General features: G+C 45.0%; 1 protein-coding gene across 6 annotated transcripts in view; it reads right to left on the reverse strand.

The window, feature by feature from the left end:
• IFNAR2 (interferon alpha and beta receptor subunit 2) overlaps positions 1 to 23,042 on the reverse strand; it is a 65,567-nt gene that overhangs the window by 17,104 nt on the left and 25,421 nt on the right. For 2 of the 6 annotated variants that reach the window (XM_070785459.1, XM_070785590.1), the window contains exons 1-4: positions 18,574 to 18,602; positions 6,357 to 6,448; positions 2,894 to 2,935; positions 1,161 to 1,284 (exon numbers count right to left, since the gene is read on the reverse strand). In XM_070785459.1, coding sequence (XP_070641560.1) covers positions 1,161 to 1,284; positions 2,894 to 2,935; positions 6,357 to 6,448; positions 18,574 to 18,587 — 272 coding nt within the window. In that variant the 5' untranslated portion in view covers positions 18,588 to 18,602. Of the gene's footprint in view, positions 1 to 1,160; positions 1,285 to 2,893; positions 2,936 to 6,356; positions 6,449 to 16,806; positions 17,110 to 17,172; positions 17,437 to 18,573; positions 18,603 to 23,042 lie in introns of those variants that run through there. The other 4 variants (XM_019979959.2, XM_019980656.2, XM_070785572.1 and 1 more) reach the window with 4 other exon arrangements.

A 23,042-nucleotide genomic window follows, 5' to 3' on the forward strand; every position in this document is an offset into this window, starting at 1 on the left:
GATTGAGGATGTCACGGTCTGGTCCTAAGTCAGCCTATATGGGACGAACACAGACATCTGTTCTCTTGAGCTTCAGAAAGGCAGGTGGATGATACACGTGACTGCCTAAGGCAGGGAGAAACTTACAGTGTTAGCAGGTAACAAAGAGAACCCAATCCTAAAGGAAACCAACACTGAATATTCATTGAAAGGACTAAGGTCACCTGATGCGAGGAGCCAACTCGTTGGAAAAGACCTTGATGCTGGCAAAGATTGAGGGAGAAGAGGGCGGCAGAGGATGAGATGGTTAGATAGCATCCCGGACTCACAGGACTCGAGCAAACTCCAGAAGATAGTGAAGGACAGGAAAGCCTGGCATGTGGCAATCCGTGGGGTGGCAGAGTCAGACATGACCTAGCGACTGAACACCAACAACTAAGAGACACCCACCAGAGGTCCTTCAGCAGGTCAGATAGCAGCAGTAAGAGCAATAAGATGAACAGCCAACTAAGGACACTCCTAGGGGCAACTGGACCAAAGTAAGGCTTAGGAGTGTGATTGTTGGATGTGGGAATAAGAGAGCCGAAGAGGACACCATCCATTAGGCATGACTCCCTGCAGCCACCCCTGAGCAGGAGGATCGGCACAAGGAGGCTGAGCTCTGTGCCGAGGGCCACAGCTGGTTAGTGACCGAGCCAGACTTTGGACCTGGGCCTGTCCTCGTCGGGACCAGGTGGGTTTCTGATGTCCCGTGTGCCTCCCTGAGTAGAGAGGAGTAAATATAACCTATCAATATGGTCAGCAGGTCTTTGGACTTCTGTCCTCAGAACGATGCAGCACTTTCAATGCCCAGACTTACTGAACTAGGGAAGTGATTGTGAATAATGACGATAATTATTTTGCATCTGAGGCTTTGACTGTAGAAATTGGCATTGGTTCTCTAAGTACAAGTGTGTCAAAAATAACTTTGGGGTGTTCAGGCATTCAGTGCAATTAAAAATGGAGGAGTCTTTTGTCTTGGACTTTTAAAGCTCTGAATAAAACACTGAGACTGAGAGGGGCTGAGTGAGGGGGAGAGAGAGAGAAAAGCTCTATGACAAGTAAGGTCACCTCTTCCCTACTCTCCACATAATAGGAACATGATATAAATTAGCAAGAGAAAAACAGAATGTCAAACCTACCTCATGATTGTGTACCATAATGTATAGTGAGTTGGTACAATTGAATGGTTTTTTAATTCCCATGATAAGACTGACTGGAAATTTCGGAATCTCATCTTTAAAGTGCAATGTTCATCTGAAAGAACTAAAGGGAACAGAAGTTAAAAAAAAAAAAAAAAAAAGATTGAAATCTGGAACCCAGTGTTGTTATCTTGGCCATGGTTCAAACTGTCCCTTGGGATCTGAACTCCCACATTTCTAGCAGAGAAGCCCCTCCAAGAGGGCTGGGATCTTGGAAACCCAAAGGAAATGGTTTTGTTGAACACTAGAAATGAGCTAATACAAGTAATATACAGGAACTCAGCACCGTGTAAAGAGAATTTGGTGGTAGTGCTTTAAGTGGTTAATTCATATCCGACTCTTGCAACCCATGGACTGTAGCCCACCAGGCTCCTCTGTCCATGGGATTCTCCAGGCATTTGGAGTGGGTTGCCATTTCCTTCTCCAAGGGATCTTCCCAATCCAGGGATCGAACCTGGGACTCTTGCATTGCAGGCAGATTCTTTACTCACTGAGCTACAAGGGAAACCAGAATTTGGGCTCACCCAATTATCACAGGCTCGCAGCAGCAATTTGGATCAAAATGATCTATGTTATCCCGGGCTACCTCATGCTCTCAAGTCAATCCTCAACCCCTCCTCTGGTCCCCCCTACATAGCTCAGCCCATGGCAAGCTTTCCTTCCCATGAATTTCCTACTGTGCTTGTTCCCCATCACACAGGGGAGGTGAAGACTGTGTGCCCAGATTGGATCTTTCCAGGCATTTCATCCCCATGCCTATGCTGGAGTAGATTTGACTCACAGACCCATTTCACAGACTGTGAAATTGAGAAGTTGAGTTATGCAACTCAGCTGGGATATGGCAGTGGCAAAGGAAACCTTACAGTTACATTTGTCAACTCTGCCTTATATGGTTAAAATTTAAAAGAGCATCTTAGTTTCCTGTGGTTAGGACCTTTACCTCTTGGTTGCTAAGTCTTCATCCCCCAGTGCTCATCACAAGGCTGGATACATATTTAACCCATAGCGAAGTTTTGTGGGAAGGTTTATATGTAGACAAGAAATTTAGCTTAAAAAAACGTATTTTCTCTTATCTGGTACCAGGTACCAGGTAACAGGTAGAAAATTGTAAATTAAAGAGAAATGATTTCTGGAAGATTTTTTTGTTTGGCACAGTCTCCTCATTCTTCTATTAGTGAGAATATTGAGAGCTGGATATATTTTTAAGGGGCTTCCCTGGTGGCTCAATGGGAAAGAACCCACCTGCCAACGTAGGAAACCCTGGTTCAATCCCTGGGTCGGGAAGATCCCTGGGGGAGAAGTGGCAACCCACTCCAGTATTCTTGCCTGGAGAATCCCATACACAGAAGAGTCTGGTGGGCTACAGTCCATGGGGTCACAAAAGAATCGAACGACTGAGCGACTAAATGACAACCACAAGAACAATTCCTTTAAGGGGTTTAAAAATTAACTCTAGTGTTAATTTCCTGTAATAGTTTTATGAGACAAATGTGAAAATCAGAATTGGCTAAATTCTCCTTCTACAGAGAAAGTATTTGAGGAAAAAGATTCAAACAAAATGGCAACAGATTTGGACTCAGAAATCCAATTTCCCACATTTTTTGACTTCTAAATGGTTGCTCCCCCACTCACACCCTTAGACAAAATTTTGTTAAGTCAAGAAAATCTCTTACCAGGCGCAACATACGAAATACCAAACACGAGGCTGATGTGCACTGGAAAGAAGAAAAACATGTTAGAAAAGCAAACAATACTCTCTCCAGGCTCAATTTATGACTGTCGCTCTGAGTCTGGCATTCTTCCACACACGTGTATTAATATTGGACTAAGACTTTCTTGTGCTAAAGAAAAAGGGTCAAGTAAATGGTTCTGGGCTTCCCAGGTGGTAAAGAATCCACCTGCCAATGCAAGAGACATAGGAGACTTAGGTTTGATCCCTGGGTTGGGAAGACCTCCTGGAGTAGGAAATGGCACCCCACTCCAGTATTCTTGCCTAGAAAATTCCATGGACAGAGGAGCCTGGCGGGTTATAGTCCATGGGGGTCACAGAGTTGGATACGACTGAATGAGCACACAAAATGATCTTAAAGAGTTGATGGTATCAGCAGTGCATCTTCCGAGGATGTTTCGTCCTCAGTGGATCCAAAATAAGCTGTTTGGGAACTGATACTAGTAATGAGAGTTGGCTGGTTGGGGAACCATCCTGAGAAGCAGTCATCCATCTGGAACAATTCTCAGAATGTGAATAAGCGTGTTGCTAATTTTAAAACTTCCGAGGCGAAGATATTTACCAAGGTTGGTGGAGGGAGAAAGGTCTCGGTGAAGGGAAGGGGGATTCTCATTTGTTTTCTGATGTCACCACGACTCAGAAGTGGGAGGGCAGGGTTGGCGTATTTTAGTAGCTGAGGCCCTACTGTGCTCACTGTCACATCCTTCCCAATGCATGACATTTCTTGGGGGAGAAGTGTCCCAACCATGGATCCCTTACTGGTAAACTATGGAACAGATGACACAGTGATACTGAAATAGAACCAAAACAAAGGTAAAGAGAAGGCACAAATGAATAGGGTGATGGAAAAAAAATGATAATAAATGAAATGTGGAAACCAAAGTTCAGGGGTGACATTTTGGTTTTATGATGAGGAGGGAGATAGGAGTTTTTTGTTATTTAGTTATTAAGTCATGTCTGACTTTTTGTGACCCCATGGACTGTAGCCTGCCAGGCTCCTCTGTCCATGGGATCTTCCAGGCAAGAATACTGGAATGGGTTGCTGTATCCTTCTCCAGGGGATCTATTCCAGGTGGAATTTTTTGGAGAGGTTTGAGATATCTGAGGTTATTGATATTTCTCCTGGCAATCTTGGTTCCAGCCTGTGCTTCTTCCAGCCCAACATTTCTCATGATGTACTCTGCATAAAAGTTAAATAAGTAGAGTGACAGTATACAGCCTTGACGTATTCCTTTTCCTATTTGGAACCAGTCTGTGGTTCCATGTCCAGTTCTAACTGTTGCTTCCTGACCTGCATACAGGTTTCTCAAGAGGCAGGTCAGGTGGTCTGGTATTCCCATTTCTTTCAGAATTTTCCACAGTTTATTGTGATCCACACAGTCAAAGGCTTTGGCATAGTCAATAAAGCAGAAATAGATGTTTATCTGGAAATCTCTTGCTTTTTCAAGATCCAGCGGATATTGGCGATTTGATCTCTGGTTCCTCTGCCTTTCCTAAATCCAGGTTGCACATCATGGTTCACATATTGCTGAAGCCTGGTTTGGAGAATTTTGAGCATTACTTTACTAGCGTGTGAGATGAGTGCAATTGTGCAGTAGTTTGAGCATTCTTTGGCATTGCCTTTCTTTGGGATTGGAATGAAAACTGACCTTTTCCAGTCCTGTGGCCACTGCTGAGTTTTCCAAATTTGCTGGCATATTGAGTGCAGCACTTTCACAGCATCATCTTTCAGGATTTGAAATAGCTCAACTGGAATTCCATCACCTCCACTAGCTTTGTTCGTAGTGATGCTTTCTAAGGCCCACTTGACTTCACATTCCAGGATGTCTGGCTCTAGGTAAGTGATCACACCATCGTGATTATCTGAGTCATGAAGATTTTTTTTTGTACAGTTCTTCTGTGTATTCTTGCCACCTCTTCTTAATATCATCTGCTTCTGTTAGGTCCCTACCAATTTCTGTCCTTTATCGAGCCCATCTTTGCATGAAATGTTCCCTTGGTATCTCTAATTTTCTTAAAGACATCTCTAGTCTTTCCCATTCAGCACAGGCTGGAATCAAGATTGCCGGGAGAAATATCAATAACCTCAGATATGCAGATGACACCACACTTATGGCAGAAAGTGAAGAAGAACTAAAGAGCCTCTTGGTGAAGGTGAAAGAGGAGAGTGAAAAAGTTGGCTTAAAGCTCAACATTCAGAAAACTAAGATCATGGCATCTGGTCCCATCACTTCATGGGAAATAGATGGGGAAACAGTGGAAACAGTGTCAGACTTTATTTCTGGGGGCTCCAAAATCACTGCAGATGGTGATTGCAGCCATGAAATTAAAAGATGCTTGCTGACTCCTTGGAAGGAAAGTTATGACCAACCTAGATAACATATTCAAAAGCAGAGACATTACTTTGCCAACAAAGGTCCGTCTAGTCAAGGCTATGGTTTTTCCTGTGGTCATGTATGGATGTGAGAGTTGGACTGTGAAGAAAGCTGAGTGCCAAAGAATTGATGCTTTTGAACTATGGTGTTGGATAAGACTCTTGAGAGTCCCTTGGACTGTGAGGAGATCCAAACAGTCCGTTCTAAAGGAGATCAGATACTTTGGCCACCTCATGTGAAGAATGACTCATTTGAAAAGACTCTGATGCTGGGAGGGATTGGGGGCAGGAGAAGAAGTGGATGACAGAGGATGAGATGGTTGGATGGCATCACTGACTCAATGGACATGGGTTTGGGTGAACTCTGGGAGTTGGTGATGGACAAGGAGGCCTGGTGTGTTGCAGTTCATGGGGTCGCAAAGAGTCGGACATGATTGAGCAACTGAACTGACTAAACTGAACTGAAATATATTCTCCTGATCTGTTATCTCATTATTACCCTTTGTTGAATAGAAAAACATTTAATTTTCATAGAACACCTTTTTTGGTCATGATGTGTGCTTTATAAGCTTTAAGAAATCGTTCTTTACACTTAGGATACATAGATATTGTCCTACAGTTTGCCCGACCCGGGGATTGAACCCAGGTCTCCTGCATTGGCAGGTAAATTCTTAACCACTGAGCTGCCAGGGAAGTCCTAGGGGTCTGGCCTCTTTCCAAATATAGGAATGGAGTGATAAACTCCACCCTGGATTAGAATGAGAGTATTAAGGGGAATTCCTCTTCAAATTACAATGAAGCTAGCTCCCTTCATTATTGAGCCTCAAGCCTATGATTATTTAGTTGTTTTCCTAAAACACCAGTAGAACAGAAACCCATTGTATATCAAACCATCAACACAGAATTCCTATCTAAGTTCCACTTGGCTCTTGACATTGGGCAGCTCATACTGTGTCCTCAGGACCAGGAAATCAACTGGCTACTTCCTAACAGGATCCCTGTAGATGGAGCTGTGAGAAAAAGTGACACTCACCCATGGGATACAAATTCAGTGGTCCAATCGCTGACACATTCTGGCTCAAAAGCATTTTTGTTGTTTTATGTGTCCTTCCTTTCCTTTCACATCTGAAAAGAAATCAATATTAGGTGATCAGAATTCTGAAGTACCTAATTAAACTGCAAAGACAACAGACAAAGACAATCTGTATGCAGGTCAAGAAGCAACAGTTAAAACTGGACATGGAACAACAGACTGGTTCCAAATTGGGAAAGCAGTACTTCAAGGCTGTATATTGTCACCCTGCTTATTTAACTTATATGCAGAGTACATCACACGAAATGCTGGGCTGGAAGAAGCACAAGCTGGAATCAAGATTGCCGGGAGAGATATCAATATCAGATATGCAGATGACACCACCCTCATGGCAGAAAGCGAAGAAGAACTAAAGAGCCTCTTGGTGAAGGTGAAAGAGGAGAGTGAAAAAGTTGGCTTAAAACTCAACATTCAGAAAACTAAGATCATGGCATCTGGTCCCATCATTTCATGGCAAATAGATGGGGAAAAAATGGAATCAGTGACAGACTTTATTTTTTGGGGGCTCCAAAATCACTGCAGATGGTGACTGCAGCCATGAAATTAAAAGATGCTTGCTTCTTGGAAGAAAAGCTATGACTAACCTACACAGCATATTAAAAACCAGAGGTATTACTTTGCTGACAAAGGTCTGTCTAGTCAAAGCTTTGGTTTTCCCATTAATCGTGTATGGATATAAGAGTTGGACCATGAAGAAAGCTGAGCACCAAAGAATTGATGCTTTTGAACTGTGGTGTTGGAGAAGACTGTTGAGAGTCCCTTGGATGGCAAGGAGATCCAACTAGTCCATCCTAAAGGAAATCAGTCCTGAACGTTCATTGGAAGGACTGATGCTGAAGCTGAAGCTCCAATACTTTGGCCACGCGATGGGAAGAACACATATGAGCAACTGAACTGAAGTGACCTGGGTCTTACTTGTGGCGCGTGGGATTTATCTCGTTGCAGCATACGGACTCTTTAGTTGTGTCCCTTGGACTCAGTAGTTGAGGTCTGTGGGCTTCATTGCCCTGTGGCATGTGGGTGGGATCTTAGCGCCCTGATCAGGGATTAAAACTGCATCCCCTGAATTGCAAGGTGGATTCTTAACCACTGGGCCACCAGGGAAGTCCCCAGCAGGAAATTCCTGATTCCAGGTTTCCTCTCTGCCCTTCTGGGAGCTGGATCATTCACCCCATTTACACAAGGAGCTTTATCTCAGCTTGTGGGACCAATAGCCATTTGGTTCCAAAAATTTAAATATATGAAAAAGCAAATTTTGAAGTGTCTCGCTCCCTTTGGAAAACTATTTTTATTTTTTGGTTAGTCCTTCAGAATATCTTCATACATGTTGTTGTTCAGTCGCCTGGTCATGTCCAACTCTTTGAGACCCTATGGATGGCAGCACGCCAGGCCTCCCTGCCCCTCACTGTCTCCCGGAGTTTGCCCAAGTTCATGTTCACCTTCATGCATAAGCAAATACAAAAATGTATTCTTATTCTCCCCAACCCTATTTTTCTAAATCGGAGATAGCAGGTGACGCTAGTGGTAGAGAACCTGCTTGCCAGTGTAGGAGACAGAAGAGAGATCTTCTTGACCCAAGGGTCGAGGAGGGCATGGCAACCCACTCCAGCACTCTTGCCTGGAAATCCCCATGGACAGAGGAGCCTGGTGGGCTACAGTCCATGGGGTCAGAGTGGGACACAATTCAAGCGACTTAGTACACACGTAGCATATACACTGCCTGTCTAATTCCTGCTTTTTTCCACTTAAAAATAAATTTGGGAGCTCTTTCTGTATCTGCACCAAAGAAAATTTCTTTCTTTTTTTTTTTTTTTAATGTAGTTACATATAGTCTACTCTGTGGACGTACCGTGATTTATATGACTAGTCACCACAAAGAACATTTGAGTGACTTCCAACTGTTTCTGCAATGGATTCTCTTGAAAATGCCTCATTCTGAGCATGTCAAGTCTAAGTGTGAGAAAGCTTCCCAGAAATAGTACTGCTAGGCCAAAGGGGGTTCAGTCAGGGTCCCGGCAGGTAAGAACACATTCAACTCTGGCTAAGTTAAGGAAGATTTTCATCAAGGGACTATTTAATACAAATGTGTGAGCAGGCTACAGGCCAACCATAAGGATGAGCGTAGCATCTGAAAGTAACAGCAGTGAGGGCTGTTATCATCGTGGGCTTGAGGTACAGAGGGAACGTCCCAAGCCTGGAATTAGAAAGGAGAGAGTCCAGCGTGAGGAGCACAGATATTCCTCACTGTCTTCCCTCTCCTCCCTTGGGGCTCCCCATTGGTTGACTCCAATCGAAGCCATAGGACAAGGCAGCTGGTGGCTGTACCTATACAAGATGGGATCCCAAGGCACAGTAAAAGGTGGGGAAGGTGGAGGCTTGGTTTGCAGGGGCAGACAGAAGAGACCAGGCACAAAGTGACCATGCACGTCTTTGTGGTTTTTTTTTGGCTTCACTAAATGTAAGGCTTGTGAGATCTTAGTCCCCGACCAGGGATAGAACCCTGGCCCTCTGCAATGAAAGCCTCTCTGCAATGAAAGCACGGAGTCTTAACCACTGGTCCACCAGGGACATCCTTGCATTTGCAGCTTTGATAGAGATGGCCACACTCTCGCCCTTACGGCTGTAGTGGTTTGCACAACCTCTTGCAGTGTGTGAGAATTTCTGCTTCCCCACAAAGAAAGAGCTTGTAGGGAATGATAATGATAAATAATGATTATGATAATGATAACTATCAAGCTCTTGGATTTCTGAAAATCAAATTCATGCCAAAATTCAAATTCAAAATTCAAATTCAAAATCAAATGCCAAGTTGTCTTCAGACTTATATTAATTCTGTACTTCTCTTATTCTAAGTAAGACCGAGCATATATGGCAGAGGTGTTTCCTTTTGAGTTAACTGTCTATCTTTGAGTCGTTGCTTTTTTTTTTTTTACATTGATTCTTAAATTTTTGTTTTGGAATATAAATGCTTTACAATGCTGTGTTAGTTTCTGTTGTACAGTAAAGTGAATCAGTTATACGTATACATATATCCCCTCTTTTTAAGACTTCTTTCTTCACATCACTTTGAAGGAACTTTTTAAGTACGAGGCAAACTGGCCCTCTGTGATACGAGTCACATCTTTTTTTATTTTTCTCCGCCATTGTCACTTGTCCTTTGATTTGCCTGTACGGCTTTTTTTTTCTTTTTTAACGGAAACTTCTGAGCTTTTAGACTTAAAGGTATTTTCTTTCTTAGCATCTGCATTTTGAGTAAGTTAGTCTTCTTCACTCCAAGGTGAGAAAGGAAGTCTTGAAACATTTTACGGAGCCCCCAGTCGGTCTCATTCCTTCTCTCCCCCAGATCTCTGTCTCCATCCAGACTACTGGGTGTTCTCCTGTCCCCACAAACACTGGGGTAGCACCAAGCCCCAAGTCAAAGTGAAAAATGACCCCCGAGTAGCAGACGTGAATTCAAGCTAAGAATACATTAAAAAGTCCGCTCGACTATCACGCTATCAAGCCCAAAGACTCCAAGTCAAAATTGCCACCTGCCACCCATGAGCTATCCAGGCACCTCAACTTTTCCCATGACATGTGCATGCTTGGTAGTGTCTGACTCTTCACGACCTCCTGAACTGTAGCCCACCAGGCCCCTCTGTCCAAGGGATTCTCCAGGCAAGAATACTGGAGTGGGTTGCCATTTCCTCCTCGAGGGGATCTTCCCCACCCAGGGATGGAACCCACAACCCCTGCATCTCCTACATTGGCGGGCAGATTCTTTACCACTGAGCCATCTGGGAAGTGTACCATCATTAGAACAACCACAGAGATGTCTTTATGACATGCGATGTTATCTGCCATCATCACTCCTCAGCAGAGGGCTTGCCTGGTCGTGGATGTTCTCTAGATGCTGGGAGCACCAAGACCGTGGAATACCACCTTGGGGGTGACTCGCTTCTTCCTGACCACTTGTCCTGTGGCCTCTGGTCTCTCTGTTTTGTTCTGATGGCGGCACATTTCTGCTCTTGTTCTGCCTCTGCAGAAGCTTCCCTCTCCTCAGCAGTTGAAAGTACACACACACAACCACACAACTAGAATCCCTCTCTCTTGCTCTGGGCCACAGGACGTTGCCTCCCTTTCTTTGTTCCTGGTGACTCATACTCCACTGCCAATTAGATTTCTGATAGCAGATTCTTGCTTCCTTGGAAAATCTAATTTCCCATCTTGGCATCCCGCCTGGAACTGTTCATGAAGCTCTTTAAAACTTTCTGACTCCAAGCAGCTCAGCCTTCCTAAAGCTCTGGTTACTCTTATCTCTGCAGCCAGAGCCGGCTTCAGCTACCCTAGGGGCCCAGCACACAAGAAGGGTCCCACCCTTGGTTTATTGCTCTCCTGTGGCCATCTTGAATCATGGTGCATTGATGCCCTCCTGGCGTGTGTGCAGGGAGGCTGGGCCAGGCAGAGTGGAAGCTATCCCTGGCCCGCCTTGCCTAGTGGGTGGCTACCTGGTCTGGCGGGAGCTAAATGTCAAGGTCAGTCTTGATCGGGGTACATAGCAGGGCCAGGAGCAGAGGTTTAAAGACTCTTCACTGTCTGCCAGCATGCTATGGGTTGGGATGGCAGATCCTTGGAAAGGGGAGACTCAGGGTTTGCCTTGTCCAGAGTCCATCTCAGGCTGGTGGCTAGCAGTTGAGGGTTGTGGGCAGCCTTCAAGTTCAAGTGCATGTGTGCCCAGGGCTGCCAGGGCAGAAGGGTCCCCGGCAGCTGTGGGCAGTGGCACTGGCCCTGGCTGTGTGCCCATGGGAACCCTCTCTTCCTCTTTGCTCCCCTCCTGAGTCTGGGCCTGAGTTTACTGCTTCCACCTACTTCTAGGAATTCTCCCAAGATGTGCTAGGAAATGCCAACTCTGTATTATTATTTGGTGATTCACCATCAGGCTTAAATGCTTTTATATTTGCATTTAGATCTAGTTTCAGTTTAGTCACTCAGTCGTGTCCGACTCTTTGTGACCCCATGGACTGCAGCACGCCAGGCCTCCCTGTCCATCACCAACTCCCGGAGTTCACCCAGACTCACGTCCATCGAGTCAGTGATGCCATCCAGCCATCTCATCCTCCGTCGTCCCCTTCTTGCCCCGAATCCCTCCCAGCATCAGAGTCTTTTCCAATGAGTCAACTCTTCACATGAGGTGGCCAAATACTGGAGTTTCAGCTTTAGCATCATTCCTTCTAAAGAACACCCAGGACTGATCTCCTTTAGGATGGACTGGTTGGATCTCTTTGCAGTCCAAGGGATTCTCAAGAGTCTTCTCCAACACCACTGTTCAAGTGGCCACACAAGTGTCTCGCTCTGAACTCTGAGCCACAAATCACACCTGCTCTGAACCTCCTATCACCACGACCCCCTCTCCCTTCCTCCCGCCCCCAACAGTCCTTGTCACTGATCCCCAGACAAACACTACTAATTTTCAAGGCCCAGCTCAAACAGATGCTACTGTGGCAAAGTGACTCTTTGAGTTCCAACTCCTCCTAACAAAGACAGACAGACAGACAGACAACCCTCACAGAACTTGCTGCCTGCTATTCTCCGGGTAGAGAGCAGAACTGTGTTGTTTCTTCTGTCCGGCACAGCCTGACACCTGGCACATCTTTGCTGGTCAGTGAATGAATGGATTCAGAAAAACTCTACAAATAAAATGACATATATCCCCCCTCCCCCTGAAATTAAAGAAAAATACAAAAAAGCACAAAGAAGAAAGTAACAAGCATCTTTGTTTTTACTACCAGGCATCAACCATTGTTAATGTCTTGGCATATTTGTTTCTGGTTTACTTCTTGTTTTGGTAAGAATAGTTCAACTCACTCATTAAAAAAAAATAATAAAAATAAGGCATAAAAGTAAAATATCAGTATCCAGATAGTTCTATCATTTACATTAATGAACAACATAATCCCAGAGATCTTTCTATGTACACACGCAGCACACATGCAGCACACACACACACACACACACACAGGGTATTTTTGTCTAAATTTAATTTTACTTGGAAAAAAACTGAAGCAAAGGCAGAACAATTGTTGACATTTCAATTATTTTCATAAGAAAGAATAACTCCCTAAAATATCCCTCCAAAGTTAAAAAAATTACAAAGGCATTGGAAGTTGGAATACAATATTCACATCTCTGTTTACTGATCCACGCCTTCAAAGATGAGAACTATAGGGCCCACTCTCATATTTCCTTCCATCTTCCTCTTCTGCCCCTACCTGATCACTTTTTTTGTGTGTGTGTGTACCTAGAGTTGCGTAATAATCACATTTTATTCCACAATTTCCAAAGATGTTTTATATTAATTCCACATTTACATAAATACTCATCAACAGTCCTTTTCTTTTTTTTGGCTGTGCTGGGTCTTCATTATGGCACTTGGACTCTCTATTGTGGCCAACAGTCCTTTATATCATGAGTTCTTGGTGCCTGAGTTCTTTACTTTGACTTCTCTCTTTATTTACTATTTGCTGGATTTTATTCTCCAGCAGTTTGTTTTTTCCATAAGGGCTCATGGGTGCTGAATTTCCTTTGTTCTTTTGAAGAAGCCCCTTTCTGTTGACTTTCAATCTGAATGACATCTTCTAGCTAGATGACACACCCTCTTGGGAAAAAGTTTCTTTCCCTAGAACTTTTCCCTGGGAACCATCGTCCTCTGGCATCTAGCACAGCCCTGAAGACATCTGAGAGCAACTTGATGTGATTTTTCTCTCCTTTATTTACTCTTTTTTCAATTCCTAAATAATAATAATTCTTTTCCTTTGCATTTAAACTACTGAAGATACTAAGCATTCCTATATGAAAATTTCCTGGAAAATGTCATGCTCTTTTGGCCTAAAGACCATTTTTTCTTCATTTCAATAAAATTTATCTCATTTTTGTTTGCATTTTCAGTCCCATTTGTTGGTTTCACTATGTCAGGAAACTCAAGTATCCTAATGCCTGACTGTGCTTTATCTGTCTTCCACATCGGATTCTTAATAAATGACTTCACGTTTGTCTCTGAATTTTTGGAATTAAGAGCCTTTCCTCTGTTAAAATATTTTTACTTTCAGCAGGATCTATTCTATTTTTTCCTCTTTTTTCTTCTGTAATATGTTTCAATGATCTTCAGTGTATTCCTGTAAGTCTGCAATCTTCTTTTCATCTCAATTAAAATTTTTCTTATCTTTGAGTTTCTTTTATTGAATTCATATTTTTAAATCAATTTTTGAAGGATCTAAAGCTATTGTGGTGGTTCAGATGGTAAAGAATTTGTCTGCAAAGCAGGAGACCTGGGTTTGACCCCTGTGTTGGGAAGATTCCCCTGGAGTAGGACATGGCAACCCACTCCAGTATTCTTGCCTGGAGAATCCCATGGACAGAGGAGCCTGGCAGGCTTTAGTCCGTGGGGTTGCAGAAGAGTCAGACACAACTAAACAACTAAACAACAACAATAACAAAAAGCTATTGTAAAAAATGGCCTTCTGTCCCAAGAGTAATATTTTCTTTTTAGTAAGATTCCTGCAAGCTATCATTGGTGGCTCAGGTGGTAAAGAATCTGCCTGCAGTGCATGAGACCGGGGTTTGATCCCTGGGTCAGGAAGATCCCCCGGAGAAGGGAATGGCTACCCACTCCAGTATTCTTGCCTGGAAATTCCATGGACAGAGGAGCCTAGTGGGCTAGAGTGCATGGAGTCACAAACAGTCGAACACAACTGAGTGACTAATCCTGCAAATTATCATATTCTTTCCTTTCTTTTTTTTCACACCATTTCTGCTTACCTCATTCATACTTTGATTCCTTTGTCTCCTGCAATTGTGATACAGTGGAGTGAAATCCTGACCTCCTTTTAAAAACTGTGCCTGATTCCAGTTTGTTCTGTGAAGCCTGGGCAGCTTCTCTAGCCCAAGGCATAGGTGCTGGGATGTGGGCGCGCCTATCAAGGAAGTGTAGTCTGGGCTCTGCTTCCTCCTGGAACACCCGGTTAACTGTCCTGCAGGCATGGTCGAGGAGGGGTGGGTCAACCATGGGGCCTTTGTGGGGTCCCCTGACTCTGGTGCTGGCTTCTCCTGTCCTGTACAGCACCCCCCCCCACCCCAAGTATATTTCCCTCCCACCCCTGAGCAGAAAGCGCCTGCTGCTCCTTTGTCCGAAAAGGAAACAGCATGTATAGATGTGAGAGTTGGACTGTGAAGAAAGCTGAGCGCCAAAGAATTGATGCTTTTGAACTGTGGTGTTGGGGAAGACTCTTGCGAGTCCCTTGGACTGCAAGGAGATCCAACCAGTCCATTCTGAAGGAGATCAGCCCTGGGATTTCTTTGGAAGGAATGATGCTAAAGCTGAAACTCCAGTACTTTGGCCACCTCATGTAAAGAGTTGACTCATTGGAAAAGACTCTGATGCTGGGAGGGATTTGGGGCAAGAAGGGGACGACGGAGGATGAGATGGCTGGATGGCATCACTGACTTGATGGACGTGAGTCTGGGTGAACTCCAGGAGTTGGTGATGGACAGGGAGGCCTGGCGTGCTGCGATTCATGGGGTCGCAGAGTCAGACACGACTGAGCAACTGATCTGATCTGATCTGAAGTCATGCTAAAACTCATGGTTTCGTTCTTTCTTATTTATTAGGGAACACTTTTAGGATTTTTGTGGATTCCCTACCATTTTTTTTTCTGGTGGTCGGATACACTCAAATTTTAAATATATTTAAAAAAACCTCAGAATTAAAACAACAGTGTTTCAGAAAAACAAGGTTTAAGAATAACTCTCCCATGTACCAGTTTGTTAAACCCTGGCTCATGGGGATACTGAATGAATTCATTTTCCTGCTGGTTCTTGAAAAGATTCTCAATGGTTCTGAACTACTCCCTACCCAACATCCATCCATGTCTCTCTCTCCCTCTCTCTTTCCCTCTTTCATATTCTCCTTATTCCACTTCTTACCACCCTTACTTTGGCCAACTGCTCTCCCAGCAAACTGTTTTCATTTATTCTTCCTGAACTGCACACCACCAGTTTCATTCTTTGAAGCAATGAAAAGTTCTCAGGGAAAAGTATCATCAAGCTCTGCCAAGAGAGCCTATCTCACAAATTATAAAACACACACTTCCTTCTGACATCTGAACATCTGTGAGATCAGGGTGCTCTGTATGGTGGCATCACATACCATAATTGACAGTGGTTTTTCCTACCCAGTGACATAAAAGTTTTTAAAGTACACCTTATATCCATCATTGTGTCTTACTTTTGGTAAAATATGATTGGCCATCAAAGAATACACATGCTTCAGACTACAACATTTTGAAGATTTGTAAATGTCACAGGAAGTCCAACATGCTCTGTGTATGCAAGTGGAGGAGGATGGAAAATACATTTTAATAAAAGTTTCACTTTCAAGACAGTACCTCCAGGCAATGATTCTTCCTCTATTTTTTTTTTTTTTTTTTAAGGTAAATTACCAGGTGTCACATTTCCGGAACCAAATCTCAGGCAGATTGTCTTTAAGTTTGAAATAAATACATGAGAAACATTAGAAGAAATACAGGTAAGGATAAAAGAGTCACACAGATTTTTGATGATCCAACTCATGGACTAGAGAACTCTGAAGTTCACTTTCTGCCACAAAGAGGTCAAATCTTACCAACTAAGGGCACACTGATGGATGTTTTCTTTAGAGCAAATTTTGCTGCGGTTTTGCTTTCACCCCTGTCCTCTCCCAGTCAGGACAGCAGAAGGCGGGTACTTTGAAACCTGGCCAAGATGCGGGGCAGGTGGCAGCCCAGTTGGTCTCGGGGTCAGTTTGCCTGAGACCAGGAGCGGGTAGGCGGGGCTGGGACTCCAGGACTCTGGCAGCACCTGCCTCCGCAACTCCTACCTCGTTCCACTCAGTTTCTAAGACTTTTTTTTTTGCCAAACAAATGCAAGGAGATCAAACAAATATTAAAAGAGAAAGAGAAAGAGACACAAAGAGAGACAGGATAGCTAGAGTTCCTCACAGCCATCGTTCGCTACGTTAAGTGGGTTGAAGGATCCAACTCCTAACTGGGTTTAACTAGTTCCATCGGTCAGAGTCGAAACGTGAAGCGTCGACTCGCACCCGGTTCCTCACTCCCTCCCGACCCCGGACGCGCGTCCACTCCTGTCTCCGCGACGCTGTCCATCGCCCTGTCCCCACTCCAGCTTCCAAGCGATGGGTTTGTAAGGCCGTAGGACCATTCAGCTTCGGGGGTCCCTCCGTACTCCTCTCCGGCGCGGGGACAAACTATGCCTAACCTTGTGTTCTGCTGGAGGGCGGACGGAAGACCCCGAACCGGAGACCCGAGCCGTTAACCCAGTTTTGCAGGGCGCTGTGGACCCTAAGGAATTTGACTCTCACCTCTAAGCGGCCAGGGCCCTTGTGGGAGGTCAGGTGCGGGTCCCTGGGGGCTGCGTGGGGGGCGATGAACGGAGGACGCCCGGACAGGGCCGAGGGCAGCGCGGCCGCAGGGGACAGTCAGTGGATGCTCCTCAGGAACCCTCCAGGGCTGCGGGGAGCTTGGAGAGGGGACGCCCCCGGGCAGGGGTGCGGTGTCGCGCGCGGAAAAACCCTGCGATCCGGGGCGCAGGCGGTAGGAGGAGTCCCGGGCAGATAGGCTTCAGGAGAGGGATTCCGGGAAACGGCGGCGCAGAGACGGTGTCGCCCGGTGCCCTCCCCAGCCTCCCCCGCACCGTGATCCCCGCCGCCCACGCCGGCCCGCGTTACCTTGGCAGTGTGGCCTCGCCGCTGCCCTCCGGGTGCCAGCCTCGGGCCCACCCGCTTCAGCCGGACTCCGCCGCCGCCCCTCCGCACCCCGGCTCGGCGCTCGTGACCCCGATGCGGGCTGCTGTTGGCCCCTTCCGCAGGGACCGCCGGCGCCGGGCAAAGGGTAGCAGAAGGGGAGTAGGGGTGGCCCGCAGCCTCCGCACCCGGGGCGCCCCGGATGGATCTCGGGGTCTCCGCCCAGAGAGGTGGAGCAAGTCTCCGGCGCTGGTGCGCGCGCCCGGCTGCTTTCGGATACCGCGCGGGCGGAGCCACCGGGGCTTATACTTTACCCGCGTGTACACCCTGGGGCCAGAATGATGTCTGTTCCTTTCCAAGGCAAACCGTTCCACATCACAGTAATCCAAATCTATGCCCCGACCAGTAAATGCTGAAAAGCTGAAGTTGAACGGTCCTATGAAGACCTGCGAGACCTTCTAGAGCTAACACCCCCAAAAGATGTCCTTTTCATCACAGGGGACTGGAATGCAAAAGTAGGAAGTCAAGAGATACCTGGAGTAAAAGGCAAATTTGGCCTTGCAGTGCAAGGCTAATGAAGTTAATAACAGGGCAAAGGCTAGAGTTTTTCCGAGAGAACACACAGGTCATAGCAAACACCCTCTTCCAACAACACAAGAGAAGACTCTACACATGGAAATCACCAGATGATCAATACCAAAATCAAATTGATTATATTCTTTGAAACCAAAGACGGAGAAGCTCCATACAGTCAGCAAAAAACAAGACCAGGAGCTGACCTTGGCTCAGATAATGAACTCTTTATTGTCAAATTCAGACTTACATTGAAGAAAGTAGGGAAAACCACTAGACCATTCAGGTATGACCTAAATCAAATCCCTTACAGTGGAAATGACAAAGATTCAAGGCATTAGATCTGATAGACAGAGTGCCTGAAGAACTATGGATAGAGGTTCATGACATTGTACAGGGGGCAGGGATCAAGACCATCCCCAAGAAAAAGAAATGCAAAAAAGCAAAATGGCTGTCTGAGGAAGCCTTACAAATAGCTGAGAAAAGAAGAGTAGCTAAAGGCAAAGGAGAAAAGGAAAGATATACCCATTTGAATGCAGAGTTCCAAAGAAGAGCAAGGAGAGAGAAGAAAGCCTTCCTCGGTGATCAATGCAAAGAAATAGAGGAAAACAATAGAATAGGAAAGACTAGAGATCTCTTCAAGAAACGTAGAGATACCAAGGGAATATTTCATGCAAAGATGGGCACAATAAAGGACAGAAATGGTATGGACCTAACAGAAGCAGAAAATATTAAGAGGTGGCAAGAATACACAGAAGAACTGTACAAAAACTGTATCATGACCCAGATAACCACAATGGTGTGATCACTCACCTAGAGCCAGACATCCTGCAATGTGAAGTCAAGTGGGCCTTAGGAAGCATCACCACGAACAAAGGTAGTGGAGGTGTGATGAAATTCCAGTTGAGCTCTTTCAAATCCTGAAAGATGATGCTGTGAAAGTGCTGCACTAAATATGCCAGCAAATTTGGAAAACTCAGCAGTGGCCACAGGACTGGAAAAGGTCAATTTTCATTCCAATCCCCAAAAAAGGCAATGTCAAAGAATGTTCAAACTACCTCGCAGTTGCCCTCATCTCACACGCTAGCAAGTTAATGCTAAAATTCTCCAAGCCAGGTTTCAACAGTACGTGAACTTCCTGAACTGAACTGAACATTCTGGGATGGCTCAGCCATAAAGAATCTGCCGGCAATGCAGGAGCCATGGGAGACTTTGGATCCCTGCGTTTGAAAGATCCCCTGGAAGAGGAAATGGCAACTCAGTCCAGTATTCTCACCTGGAGAATCCAACAGACAGAAGTGCCTAGCAGGCTATGGTCGAGTAGGTTGCAAAGAGTCCGACATGACTGAAGCGACTTAGCATGCAGGCACACTTTACTAAGACCATGCCTTCTGCCCCCACCCATGTAAGCTCTATAGGGAAAGTTTAGTTCAGTCACTTAGTCGTGTCCAACTCTTTGAGAACCCATGGACTACAGCACGCCAGGCTTCCCTGTCTATCACCAACTCCTGGAGCTTGCTCAAACTCAATCAAGTCAGTGATGCCATCTAACCGTCTCATCCTCTGTCGTCCCCTTCTCCTCCCGCCTTCACTCTTTTCCAGCATCAGGGTCTTTTCCAATGAGTCAGTTCTTTGCATCAGGTTGGCCGAAGTATTGGAGCTTCAGATTCAGCATCAGTCCTTCCAATGAATATTCCCTTTAGGATTGACTGGTTTGATTTCCTTGCAATCCAAGGGACTCTCAAGAGTCTTCTCCAACACCACAGTTTAAAAGCATCAATGCTTCACCGCTCAGCTTTCTTTATAGTCCAGCTCTCACATCCATACATGACTACTGGAAAACCATAGCTTTGACTAGATGGACCTTTGTTGGCAAAGTAATGTCTCTGCTTTTTAATATGCCATCTAGGTTGGTCATGGCTTTTCTTCCAAGGAGCAAGCGTCTTTTAATTTCATGGCTGTAGTCACCATCTGCAGTGATTTGGGAACCCAAAAAAAGAGACGAAGGATTTTGGCGGTTGTATCCTCAGGGGCTAGGACAGTGCACTTAGAACAATGCACTCAATTTAATCCATTCAATAAAAATGTGTTGAATGAATGAATAAAAGAGTGAATAGTGAAAAAAAGAGGTAATGAATTCTCTCCTGCACTCCTCCCCCACAAAGTTCTACAAAACTGCTCAGATCATAATTTTCCAATCAATAAAACTGGGATAAAAATACCATTGAGTTGTAAAGGCTTGGTATAGTTCCAGGCTCAAGCAGTCCTGTGTCTACATTGCAACTATTGGCTCCCCATTCTCTGTGGGTCTTGCCCCTTGACTTCTGGTTGCCTATCGAACTGTGGTGCTAGATCAAACCAGTCAATCCTAAAGGGAATCAACCCTGAATATTCATTGGAAGGACTGATGATGAAGGTGAAGCTCCAATCCTTTGGCTACCTGATGCAAAGAACTGACTCACTGGGAAAGACCCTGATGCTGGGAAAGATTGGGGACGGAAAGAGAAGGGGGCAACAGAGGATAAGATGGTTGAATGGCATCACTGACTCAATGGACATGAGTTTGAGCAAACTTAGGGAGGTAGTGAAGGACAGGGAAGACTGGTGTGCTGCAGTTTATGGCATTGCAAAGAGTCAGACAAGACTTAGTGACTGAACAACCACTGATCAATGTGTTTGGGGGCAGGTAGAGAGGCAAGGCAGTCCCTCATTGTTTTGTTTACCTATTATTTATATCCTGTCAATTTCCAAATTAGAATATGAGGTAATTTACAATAAAACACATGTATATTTTAAACATTAAAGCTGCTGCTGCTGCTGCTGCTGCTGCTGCTGCTAAGTCACTTCAGTCATGTCCGACTCTGTGCGACCCCATAGACGGCAGCCCACCAGGCTCCGCCGTCCCTGGGGTTCTCTAGGCAAGAACACTGGAGTGGGTTGCCATTTCCTTCTCGAATGCATGAAAGTGAAAAGTGAAAGTGAAGTTGCTTAGTCCTATCTGACTCTTAGCGACCCCATGGACTGCCGCCTACCAGGCTCCTCCATCCATGGGATTTTCCAGTCAAGAGTACTGGAGTGGGGTGCCATGGCCTTCTCCGAAACATTAAGGCTACTGAAATGTAAATGTTAAAATCCTTTTGAAAGAGAAGGAAAGAATATACTTACTATATTGGTTATTCTAATTGAGCATTCACTTTCACTTTCAGCTTTCTAACAAAGGTGTTTCATACTTTTGTAGATAATTAAAAGGAAAATTTTCATCCATCAAATAAACTAACATTTGCTAATGCCTCTCCATATGAAATGCACAGAGATGATCATAAGAGGATGTCAGAATGCGACTCAGAGAATCAGTGGACAAGGAACAGAAGCCTCAGGAAACAGGAAAGCAAACCATACTTGACTAATAGCTTGAGAGTCAGAAACTCCTTGAGACCCAGTTTTAGTGGAGTCCTTGTGCTTTCTTGAGCTTTTTTCACAGGTGTCCCACCAGGTTCTCATGGTGAACAACAGAGAAAGCTTCCTTCCTATTTGGCCAGAGGGAGGGTTTGATCCTGGGTTGGGAAGGTTCCTCTGGAGTAGGACATGGCAACCCACTCCAGTATGCTTGCCTGGAGAATCCCGTGGACAGAGGAGCTTGGTGGACTACAGTCCAGGGAGTCAAAAAAGAGTTGGACACAGTTGAGTGACTATACAACAGCAACAACAACACCAGTTTGACCCAGCTCAAAGACAGTTAGACAACCCAGTCCCTGCAAGCTTTTCTGACATTAGGGGAGAAAAAAACCTAGCAGGGCAGAGGCTAGGAAGCTCCTCTGAAGGTCACAGTCCAGAGGTTCAGGCTCATTAAAAAGAGAAACAGGCTCTGAAATTTAACTTTGAGGTTACTGAATGTTTCCCCTCCACAAAACCTTTCACCACACCCATAGGACTCCAGTGGATTACAACTCTATTTAAGAAGGAGCTTGTAGGGAAACCCAGAGGCAACGGGGAAGACAAAACACGAGGACACGGGATAAAATGAAAGCATCAGACACCTATAGGTGCAGCAAACATTAAACAACAAACTCTTAGCCAGATAAGCATGGTGCTTCACAGTGAATGATTATTTATCTCAGCTCCTGTTATCTGACACATCATGTCCAGCTCTCTACAAAAAGTATGAGGCATGCCAGAAGGCAGGAAAACACAATCTGAAGAGACAAAGTAGGCTTGAGAACCAGACTAGGATTGAGAATTTGGAATTCTTAGCCTAGGTGGGTACATGATATTGCACCTTCATCAAAACCCATAGAGCTGTATAAGACACATAGAGAGTTCTAATGTGACTGTTATAACATGTGGTTAATACCAATGTATCAATATTGGCTCATCAGTTCTCACAAATGTACCACACTAGTGCAAGATGTTAAAGATGGGGAAACTGTGTGGAGGGGAAGGGGACTATGGGACCTCTCTGTCCTATATGATCTGTGGACCGATGTTTCCTCCCATTTTTCTTTAAAGAGACAGCCTTCCCTGGGTTTTTGGGGTTTTTTTTTTGTAATTTCTGTTAACATGTGCATGCTCAATCGCTCAGTCATGTCTGACTCTTTGTGACCCCATGGAGCCTGGCTCCTCTGTCCCTGGGATTCTCCAGGCAAGAATGCTGGAGTGGCTTGCCATTTCCTCCTCCAGGGGATCTTCCTAACCCAGGGATTGAACCCAAGTTTCCTGTGTCTCCTGTACTGGCAGGCAGATTCTTTACTTCTGAGACACCTGGGAATCCCCACTATATGCTCTATATTCCTATAAAGTCTACTATATGTTTAAAAATACACATTTGTTCATTTATTCAGGAATATTCACTGATGCCAAGCCCTGTTGTAAGTTTCAGAGACAGCACAGAACAGTCAGTCCCCTACATACAAACCTTCAAGCTGTGAACTTTCAAAGACTCAAATGTGTGTTCACATGTCTAGTCATATGTCTGGTATATGTTGCTGCATGATTGTGCTTTTTTGTGCTTCACTGTACAGTACTATAGCGTATAGTAATACACTATGTTTATGTCAAGCCCAGGATGCCTGGACGCGATTGTGAAAGCAGTGAGGATGTAGCCAGTACTTCTGTAATTTTCAAGGTACTGTCAGTTCAGTTCAGTTGCTCAGTCATGTCCAACTCTTTGGACTTGCTGCGACCCCATGGACTGCAGCACGCCAGGCCTCCCTGTCCATCACCAACTCCTGGAGCCTACTCAAACTCATGTCCACTGAGTCGGTGATGCCATCCAACCATCTCAT

The sequence above is a fragment of the Bos indicus genome, chromosome 1 (genome assembly GCF_029378745.1).
Source record: "Bos indicus isolate NIAB-ARS_2022 breed Sahiwal x Tharparkar chromosome 1, NIAB-ARS_B.indTharparkar_mat_pri_1.0, whole genome shotgun sequence".
NCBI classification, from domain to species: domain Eukaryota; kingdom Metazoa; phylum Chordata; class Mammalia; order Artiodactyla; family Bovidae; genus Bos; species Bos indicus.